This window comes from Chinchilla lanigera, unplaced genomic scaffold, assembly GCF_000276665.1.
Source record: "Chinchilla lanigera isolate Chin_1 unplaced genomic scaffold, ChiLan1.0 scaffold00080, whole genome shotgun sequence".
NCBI lineage: Eukaryota > Metazoa > Chordata > Mammalia > Rodentia > Chinchillidae > Chinchilla > Chinchilla lanigera.
The window spans coordinates 5473308-5483745 of NW_004955481.1; the positions used below are offsets into that span (position 1 = coordinate 5473308).

The following is a 10438-nucleotide window of genomic DNA, read 5'->3' on the forward strand; positions in this document are numbered from 1 at the left end:
TTTTTTGGTTTTTCTCTGGTACCGGGAACCGAACTCACGACTTTGCGCTTGCCAGGCAGGCGCTTTTAGCCACTGAGCTAAATCCCCAGCCCCCTCATGCTTTATTTTTAAAAATGTCAATATTGGAACCTCTGCTCTATCTGAACTATGGAGAAATCCTGTCACAAGCTAGCATGCTTTTGTATGGTTTGGGGGGCATAATGAGGGTCTGAATGAGGGGCCCTCTACCAGTGAGCTACATCTTCAACCCTTTCAATTCTGTTGGTTTTTTTTTTTTTTTTTAATTTTTTATTTTTTTGGTTTTTTTCCGGTACTGGGAATGGAGCACACTATCTCAAGCTTGCCAGGCAGGCGCTGTGCCACTCAGCTAAATCATCAGCCCCTCTGTTGGTTTTAAAACAGAGTCTCTAAGTTGCCCAGACTGGCCTTGAATCCTGCCTCAGCCTTTTGGTTAGCTGTGATCACCAGCTTGTGAAAGTGCACCAGGCTGTTTTTTATAGCAGTGGTTCTGCTAGCGATGAGGTGACTGATCACATTTGGAAAAGCTCCTCAGTGTGGACTGCAGGGAACAGATAGCAGCAAGCAAGAGTCTGGGATTTTGATAACGGCTCTGAGGAGGAGTGTTGCTATGGTCCAGCTTGAGCATAGAGCTGTCTTCAGGAGTAGATTGTGACTCTGTGTGACTCAGTGGTCATCACCAAGCTGCCCAGATCAGAACTCTCTGCAGCCTGGCCCTGGGCCTCCAGGACACCTCCCCCTGCCTTGCTGAGTCTAAACACTGTGGCCTCCTGCTTTGCTTGTGGACCTACCATGGGGTGTGGAGCAGAAGCCCTGAGTCCTCTGCTGAGGCAGGAATCACCAGGGAGATGCCTCTCCGTGACTCCCAGCCAGAGCACAAGGCCGTACTGAGCCTGTTTCCAGAACTCAGCTGAGCCTGTGTATTTGCTTACAGGTTGGGGCTGTGATGCTAAAGCTGCTCTGAACAGCTGTGTGTGTTTTCGTCTCTCTGGGGTTCTCAGTAAGGAGGAGAATTGCCAGGACAGAGGAGAAGATATTGTATTGTACAGCCCAAGCAGTGCTAAGCTGTCTCTTCTTTTCCTTTTCCTTTTTGTTTTTGTTTTCAAGAAACAGGGTCTCTCCATGTTGCTGAGGCTGGTCTGAAACTCTGGGTTTGTACGATTCTCCTGCCTCAGCCTCGGGAGATACGGGACTGCAGGCGTGCACCACCAGCCCTGGTTCTGAGATGTATTATTGCCCTTTCTACCCTCAATCCATGTGAGATCCCTTTGTTTCAAATTCCAACCAATGGCCATTGCCTGTGAGCGAGGAGCCCTCACTGGGGCCTGCACAGTTGCAGAGTGTTGTAAAGTATTCCATTCCTTTCCCACTTGTCTGTTCCAACTGAGTTCCCTGCTCCTTCAGAGCAGCCAAATTTTAGTTGAACCAGGAACATAATGGGGATGGAGGGCGCAGAGGGGTCACGTGGCCTCCAGCTTGGGAGAACGTGCAAGAAGTTGGTCTTTGCAAAGTCTAGTGTATCTATGCAGAGCACAAGAACAAAGCGAGGTAAGGACATGTGTATGGCCCAAGATACCTTGTTCCCTGCTTGCCAAAAAGACCCTTGCTTTAGATCATTTTGTAGTACTATCCCAGAATGCCTCAGAGCAGATCATTCACAACCAGTGGAAGTTGATTTCTCACTGTTCTGGAGGCTGGGAAGTCCAATACCGAGGCATTAGCGCTTGGCCAGGGCCTCCTGCTGCATCAGCCTGGAGGAAGGTGCTAGGAGGAAGGGAAAATCAGGACCCAAGTGAGAGCAAGGGCTTTTCCTTGAGTCCTGTACCCTTTTATGATCAGCATTTATGGGAGAGGAGCCTTGGGGACCCCATACCTCCCCTCCTACCACACCTCCTAGCACTGGTGCACTGAGGAGTAAGTCAGCAACTTGTGCTCTTTGAGGGCACAGCAGCACTCGACTGCTCCTCCCTAGCCGGTGACAGTTTCCTGCAGCAGAGACCTGAATGACCTTAGGGCAACTTATTGTCCTGGCTCCCCTTCCACCACCAGCCTGCGCTACTCTTTCTCTTAAAGCCAGTGATTTCCCTTCCTATGAGCTAAAGCCGATTAAAGTCAGCTTTTCCCTCATGTTCCTTCCCATCTCCTTCCATGTCCATTAACGCTGTGTTCCTCCTCCATCCTAACACCTATAGGAAAGGGAGATAGTAAAGGAAGGAAAAAATTCCTAGGGGGGAAATGGAAGCCTCTGGGGCACCATTTCCTACAGAAGAAAAATCTCTGGTATGGTAGTTTTTTGAAAACCCTTCTCCCTAATGATGGTTTTCAATGAGGAATAGAACCGGTCCTGGTTAGTATAGTGGGGAGTATCCCCGCCTGTCAATGAGGAATAGAAATTTAAATGGAAAAAACAGTGTCCTAAGATCCCGAGTATTCTCAAGTCATTCAAGTGGCCATGCATGAGCTGTGCACGTTGGCTGCATCCCTTTCACTCCCTAAGCCTCATTTTTCTCTGTGTTCAACCTCGGGCAGAAGCAGCCCGCCCACTGCTGCCCCTGCCTAGCCTGTGGTTTCCTGCAGCCTGGGATGGAGCGTGCTTAGCAAAGCAGAGAAAGGTCACAAAGCTGGGGATGCCCATTTCCCTGTCCCCGCACCCCACCCACAGCCTTCTCTCTCTCTCTCCAGATCTACTTCCTTTGCTCCTGGCTCCTCCCTGTTGGGCAGCTGCCAAACTGCGTTGCTATCTGTTTCCTTGAAATGTGCAGCTCTGTGCGCTGACAGCTCAGCTGTTGTGGAAGGCAGCTGGTGACACAGAGGCCGTGAAAACATGGGTTCTTCCGGAAGCCAACCTGCCCAGGTGAGTTCCAGAGTGGCCCAATCTGAGCTGGCTGCGCAGCCAGGGAGGAGCAGCTCTGGTCACTGAGGAAATGACTTGGTGGAAGGAAGAGCTGGTGGGGGAACCCCAAAGAGAGCCTGAGCAGGGTGCAAATGCCAGAGGAGGTCATCTGGATGCAGCTTTTTCTTTTCCATGGCAGCCTTGGCTAAGGCAGCCTCTCGGAACCTAGGGTTGTTAACACAATTCAGGCAGTTGACCCTCAGTTAGTGACCTCCCTCTGCATGTCTGCTCCATCCCAGGTGCTCATGGAAGACAAGCCTAGTAGCACCTTCAAAGGGAACAGTTTGTATCAAGAAGATGTGAGGGCCAGGTATACAGCTCAGTGGCACAAGTGCCTGCCAGGCAATACGCCTTCTCTGGTTCCTCAGCAGACGAGAAAATACATAAACTGAGAGTTCAGCAGGCCTTCGGGTACTGAAGGAAAGAGGACCATGCCGCCCCACGATGTGGGCAGCACCCATCCGCCCGGCTGGCCTCCCTGGGTTACCTGTTCAGCCCTCACAGTTGCAGGCGCACACCCTCCACATGCTAGCGTGCGGGAAGCCGTGCAACCGCAGCACGGCTGAGCTACTGCGCCTACTGCCTGGCTTGGGCCCTGAGCTCCTTGTCCTGGCCGCCTCCTTCACAGGCCAGAAAGGAAGCTGGGCCCACAGCGAGGATGGCCTGGGGAGGTCCTGGGGGCCAGGGATAAGGATGCTCTGTGCTGTATCGTGAGGGAGCCCAGGTGGGGTTAAAAGCATGACTTCCGGGGTGCAGATCCCAGCTCTCACTGAGTAGCTGTGCAGCTCTGTGCACCTCAGAACCTTTCTGTGCTGCAGGGCCCTTATGTGTAAAAGCGCCAGTGACAAAAGGCAAAGGTTGTTCTGAGAAAGAAGGTAACACAGGCACGAAAGGCGGCCACGGGCAGGGCCTTTTACCTCACAGCCGCGCCCTGTGCACAGCCTTGCTCTGCCAGGCTGCGGTCCCACTCCAGTGTGGTCTAGGCGCCCCCAGAAAGAGGGTGCTGCACTTTGGCTGTGAGGGTCAGCTCTGCTTTTTGGACCTCCAGGTCGGAAGAGGAGAAAAAGTGCCTTCAGGCAGGGCCAGGAGCAGGGAACAAGTTTGGAGCCCTCTGAGGTATGGATTTGAGTCAATGCAAACAGCTGCATGATTGAGTCACACCCAGCCAGAGGTTTTTCACAAGCAAGAGAGGTGGCATTAAGGTCTCACTAAGAGTAAGACAGTCGAGAACCCAGGTAGGTGAGGTGACTTGTCCAGCATCTCAACCACTGGCACAGGGGGCTGGCCCGGGGGCCAATCCTGTGGGGCCAGGGAGAACCTCCATCTCTTTGCAAGAAGGGAGCCAAGTGGGCCCCATTGTTTTGTGCTAAGCTCCCTCAATGGACTTCACACCTCCAAATTCCACAGCAGCATTGGTCATCCCAGCTTAAAACAATATAAAGTGCAGTATATTGTCTTATAGCTCACCCGGTCAGAGGCCTAGAGTCAATGTGTTGAAAGGCTGAGTTGAGCTCAGCAGTAGAACAAGTGCATAGAAGACTCTGGATTTGACACCCTGCACCACAAAGAAAAGAATTAAAAGGCACCATAGGTTCATTTCCATCCTGAAGTTTCAGGGAGAGTCCTCTGTTTCCTTTGCAGCTTCTTAAGGGGCCTGTATGCATGGGCTCAGTCTCCTCCCTCTGTCTCCAAAGCCAGCAGCTTTTGGGGGCTGGGAGTGCAGCTCAGAGTAAAACGCATGCTGCCTGTTCCATCTCGAACACCACAGAAGTACAAATTAAAAGATAGAAAGTCAGCATCTTCTTGCTTCTGTTGTCACATCCTCTCCTTTTACCCTGACTGTCCCACCTCTCTCTTACAAGGGCCATTGTGATGACAAGGGACCCACTGAAACTCATTCTGGCCACCTGGGCTTCAGTGTAACAACTTGGGGCCCATCTCGCCAGCCTCAGATCCTTCACTGACATCTGCAGACCCTTTTCTGGTTAAGGTCACACTCATAGGTCCAGGGATTGGACTGGAGTGTGGACGTTTCTGACTTTGGGGCCTGGGGACAAGGGCGTCATTCTGGCCTCAGTGCCTTCCTTTCAGCATGGAGATGCTAAAAGGCAGGTGATAGGATCCAGGGCCAGAGCAGGAAGATCCAGAAAGACTGTGGTCACAATCAAGGTTACCAGGAGACACCCAAGGCTGAATCCTCTCAACCTCATTCATATTGGAGCATCCCATCCAGAATGAGTGTGTGTGTGTGTGTGTGTGTGTGTGTGTGTGTGTGTCTGTGTCACACATTAAACTTCTTGGTCTCTTTTCCATAGGAACCTCCACCACGACCCAAAGCTGCGGTAAGTGGTGTGTGGTGGCGAGAGATTTCATTTGGAATGGGAGGGTGGGTGGTGATGGTAGCCTGTGGTGATCCTCTGACTTGTATAATTCAACACTTTGAAAGGCTGGAGTTTAGCTCAGTGGTAGAACAAGTGCCTAGAAACTGGATTTGATGCTCTACACCACAGAGAAAAGAAAAACCCTTATCTGCTTAAGGTCACACTCCTAGGTTCCAGGGATCAGATCAGAGTGTGGATGTTTCAGACCTTGGGGTGAGGTGGGGAACGGTGTCATTCTGGCTTCAGTGCCTTCCTTGCAGCAAGGAGTTGCTGAAAGGCAGGTGATGGGATCCAGGGACAGAGCAGGAAGATCCAGAAAGATTGTGATGACAACCAAGGTTACCAGACACCCAGGGCTGAACCCTCAACCTCATTCATATTGGAGCACCCCCTCCAGAATGAGTGTGTGTGTGTGAGTGTGTGTGTGTGCTAATGACACACATTAATTTCTCGGTCTCTTTTCCATAGGAACCTGAACCCGAACCCAAAACTGAGGTAAGTGGTGTGTGTGTGATAGCTGGAGATTGCATTTGGAATGGCAGGGTGGGTGGTGATGGCAGCCTGTGGTGATCCACTAACTTGCATAATTCAATGCGTTGAAAGGCTGGGGTTTAGCTCAGTGGTAGAACAAGTGCCTAGAAGACTCTGGATGTGATGCCCTGCACCACAAAGAAAAGAGAGACCCTTTTCTTGCTGAGGTCACACTCATAGGTTCCAGGGATCTGATCAGAGGGTGGATGTTTCTGACCTTGGGGCCTGGGGACAAGATGTCATTCTGACCTCAGTGCCTTCCTTGCAGCACGGAGTTGCTGAAAGGCAGGTGATGGGATGCAGGGACAGAGCAGAAAGAATCACAAAGATTGCTATGACAACCAAGGTTACCAGGAGACACCTAGGGCTCAACCCTCTCAACCTCACTGATATGGAGCGCCCCCTCCAGAATGAGTGTGTGTGTGTGTGTGTGTGCGTGCACGCTCATGCACATGTGCTAATGACACTCACACATTAAATTTCCTGGTCTCTTTTCCACAGGAACCTCCACCGCAGCCCAAACCTGAGGTAAGTGGTATGTGTGTGGTGGCTGGAGATTTCATTTGGACGGGGCTGGGAATATAGCTCAGCAGCACAAGTGCCTGCCTGGCAAGTGCAAGGTCCTGTGTTCTATTCCAAGTACCAAAAAAAAAGGAAAAAAAAAGTACACAAGAGATTTCATTTGGAATGGCAGTGTAGGTGGTGACTGGCAGCTGGTGATGAACCTCTGACTTGCATAATTCAACACTTTGAAAGGCTGGGTTTGCTTCAGTGGTAGAACAAGTGGCTAAAAGACTCTGGATTTGACGCTCTGCACCACAGAGAAAAGAAAGACCCTTTTCTGGTTAAGGTCACACTCATAGCTTTCAGGGATCAGATGGGAGTGTGGATATTTCCGACCCTGGGAGTTGGGGACAAGGGTGTCATTCTGGCCTCAGTGCCTTCCTTGCAGCACGGAGTTGCTGAAAGGCAGGTGATGGGATCCAGGGCCACAGCTGGAAGATCCAGAAAGATTGCCATGACCACCAAGGTTACCAGGAGACACCCAGGGCTGAACCCTCTCAACCTCATTCATATTGGAGCGCCCCATCCAGAATGAGTGTGTGTGTGTGTGTGTGTGTGCGCGCGTGAGCGTGTGTGTGCTTATGACGCTCCCACATTAAACTTCTTGGTCTCTTTTCCACAGGAACCTGAACCCGAACCCAAAACTGAGGTAAGTGGTGTGTGTGTGGTAGCTGGAGATTGCATTTGGAGTGGCGGGGTGGGTGGTCATGGCAGCCTGTGGTGATCCACTAACTTGCATAATTCAATGCGTTGAAAGGCTGGGGTTTAGCTCAGTGGTAGAACAAGTGCCTAGAAGACTCTGGATGTGATGCCCTGCACCACAAAGAAAAGAGAGACCCTTTTCTTGTTGAGGTCACACTCATAGGTTCCAGGGATCCTATCAGAGGGTGGATGTTTCTGACCTTGGAGCTGGGGACAAGGGTGTCAATCTGGCCTCAGTGCCTTCCTTGCAGCATGGAGTTGCTGAAAGGCAAGTTATGGGATTCAGGGACAGAGCAGGAAGATCCAGAAAGATTGCTATGACAACCAAGGTTACCAGGTGAAACCCAGGGCTCAACCCTCTCAACCTCATTCATATTGGAGCACCCCCTCCAGAATGAGTGTGTGTGTGTGTGTGTGCATGCTCATGATACTCTGACATTAAATTTCATAGTCTCTTTTCCACAGGAACCTGAACCAGAACCCAAAGCTGCGGTAAGTGGTGTGTGTGTGGTGGCTGGAGATTTCATTTGGAATGGCCAGGTGGGTGGTAGCAGCAGCCTGTGGTGATCCTCTGACTTGCTTATTTCAACATGTTGAAAGGCTAGGGTTTAGCTCAGCAATAGAACAAGTGTCTAGAAGACTCTGGATTTGATATCCTATACCACAAATTAAAGAAGCAAAAGGCACCATAGGCTCATTTCCATCCCAAGGCGTCAGGGAGAGTCTTCCGTGTTTCCTTTGCAGCTTCTTGAGGGATCTGCATGCATGTGCTCAGGCTCCGCCCTCTGTCTCTATAGCCAGCAGCTCCTTAGGGCTGGGGTGCAGCTCAGAGGAAAACACCTCTTGGGTGTTCCATCTCGAACATCACACAAGTACAAACAAAAGATAGAAAGCCAGCATCTCCTTGCTTCAGTGGTCACATCCTCTCCTTTGACCCAAATCTTCCCACCTCTCTCATACAAGGGCCAATGGGATTACACGGGACCCACCTGGGCCTCAAAGTGGTGACCTGGGGCCCATCTTGCCACGGTCAGATCCTTCACTGAATTACATCCGCAGAGGTCACATGCCCATTGGTGCTTTTTCTGGTTAAGGTCACATCGTAGTTTCCAGGGATTGGATCAGAGTGTGGATGTTTCCAACCTTGGGGGCTGGGGACAAGGACATCATTCTGGCCTCAGTGCCTTCCTTGTAGCAAGGAGTTGCCGAAAGGCAGGTGATGGGATCCAGGGACAGAGCAGGAAGATCCAGAAAGATTGTTATGACAATCAAGGTTACCAGGAGACACCCAAGGCTGAACCTTCTCAATCTCATTCATGTTGGAGTGCCCCCTCCAGAATGAGTGTGTGTGTGTGTGTGTGTGTGTGAGATCATAACACTCCCACATTAAATTCATTGATCTCTTTTCCACAGGAACCTGAACCAGAACCCAAGTCTTATGTAAGTGGTGTATGGGTAGCAGCTGTAGATTTCATTCTGAATGGCAGGGTGGATGGTAAGTGGCATCTGGTGGTGATCCTTTGTCCTGTGGAATTAAAAAAGGGTCCTTTATCAAGCTTAAATTTTAAAAATAGTCATCACATTAGATTAATTTTGAAAGGAGATTTCTACCTAAAATGGTCCCATGAGTGTGAGCTAATTATACGGCCTTCCCTTGTCACCCCAGCATGCTTTAGTGTCTGGCCAAAGTTCCTGCCCTGGTGGTGAAGCCCCCTGCTTTGGGAACACTGGGAAGTTTCCCCTTGGTTTTTAATGTACTAAGTAAAGATGTCTTGGCTCCCTCTGTAAGTCGTACCACTGTCAGGCATGGTTTAGACTTGGCTCATGTCCAGCTCCATGACAATTGGTACAGAATTTCCCACTGCTATGGTGCTCTCTGCTGTCAGCGGCTGACCTGTCCCCATCCTCCAACAGCCAGTTCCTTACTCTACCTCCATCCCAGAGGGGCTGCACCCATCCAAGGTCATCACTGTGTCAGGCGACGTGCTGCCCAATGCTAGGAGGTAAGACAGGACCTCCAGGGCTCTCTGGCTGCTGAATATAATGGGGAGGTGATGGGTCCCACCACAGCTGGGGAACAAAGAGAGTCCATGTGATCTGCCCAACCCAGGTTCCATATCAACCTGCGCCGTGGGGCTGACATCGCCTTCCACTTGGGCACTCGATTCAATGAAAACACTGTGGTCAGAAACTCTCGAATCAATGGCACCTGGGGGCCAGTGGAGAAAGACTTGCCTGTCAACATCCCCTTCATCCCAGGATGCAGCTTCAAGGTAAGATGCTGCAGCCTGGAACTTGGGGGCTCCCTGGGTGCAAGTGCAGAAGGTCTTGGGGAGAGTGAGGAGGTCTTCCAGCACATGGAACAGGTTGGGGATTGATGCTTGTGATAGGAGGATTGTGTCACAAGGAAGAGAGATGTGTAGCAAATTATGATCATGTTGTGATCATTGTCGCCCAAGGGAACTATTAGGATCTGCTCTTGATGGATAAGCAGACAAAATCACAGGATAAGTTACTTGCCAGAGGTCACATGCCCATTGGTGCCAAATCGAACTCAAGAATGAGGTGCCAGTCATTGATTAGCATATTCATTCAGCGATAATTCATCAGCTCTCTGATGGGGCTCCCTTTGTGCAGGAAACACCCATGTTCATGACTGTGGCCAGGAAGCAGAGAGCAGATCCTACCCCATGGGGCTTCAATCTAGGTGGGGAGGAGCCAGGAGTCCAAGGCATGAGTTGATCAGCAGACATAAGCAGATGCTCTGGGTAGGAGGGACCCCACTTCGGGGGAGCAATGTGCAGAAGAGGGAGGGGCCTGTGCAGAGCTGCACTGCAAGGTGGAGAGTGAGGGTGAGAGAGGTGTGGGTTGTGGCCCCAGGCCTGATCACCCTGACTACACATTCAGGTCACACACACAGCTTACAAAAACAAAAACAGCCAGGTGCCCTGGCACATGTACCTGTAACAGCAGCACTCAAGCAGGTCAAAACAAGAGGATCCTGAATTTGAGCTCAGCCTGTGCAAAAACAATTTAGTGACTTAGGGAGATTTTGTCTAAAGCAGACACAATTAAAAATAGGGGAAGGGAAGTAGCTCAGTGGGAAGGCCCTGGGTTCGTTGCATAATACCACAAAGATGGAAGAAGGAAAGAGAGAGAGAGAGAGAGAGAGAGAGAGAGAGAGAGAGAGAGAAACAAAGAAAGAAAGAAAGAAAGAAAGAAAGAAAGAAAGAAAGAAAGAAAAGGCAGGAAGGAAAGAAGGAAGGAAAGAAGGAAGGAAAGAAGGAAGGAAGGAAGGAAGGAAGGAAGGAAGGAAGGAAAGAAGGAAGGAAGGAAAGAAGGAAAGAAG

At 50.6% G+C, this 10438-nt stretch overlaps 1 protein-coding gene across 2 annotated transcripts in view; it reads left to right on the forward strand.

The window, feature by feature from the left end:
- The first annotated feature begins 2712 nt into the window (after window positions 1-2712).
- Window positions 2713-10438, forward strand: part of LOC102011767 (galectin-5-like) — a 9366-nt gene continuing 1640 nt past the window's right edge. The window contains exons 1-9 of one of the 2 annotated variants that reach the window (XM_005402778.2): window positions 2713-2872; window positions 5227-5253; window positions 5761-5787; window positions 6325-6351; window positions 7010-7036; window positions 7555-7581; window positions 8503-8529; window positions 9004-9092; window positions 9200-9362. In XM_005402778.2, the coding sequence (XP_005402835.1) occupies window positions 2843-2872; window positions 5227-5253; window positions 5761-5787; window positions 6325-6351; window positions 7010-7036; window positions 7555-7581; window positions 8503-8529; window positions 9004-9092; window positions 9200-9362 (444 nt within the window). In that variant the 5' untranslated portion in view covers window positions 2713-2842. The remainder of the gene's footprint in view (window positions 2873-5226; window positions 5254-5760; window positions 5788-6324; window positions 6352-7009; window positions 7037-7554; window positions 7582-8502; window positions 8530-9003; window positions 9093-9199; window positions 9363-10438) is intronic. The other variant, XM_005402779.2, reaches the window with a different exon arrangement.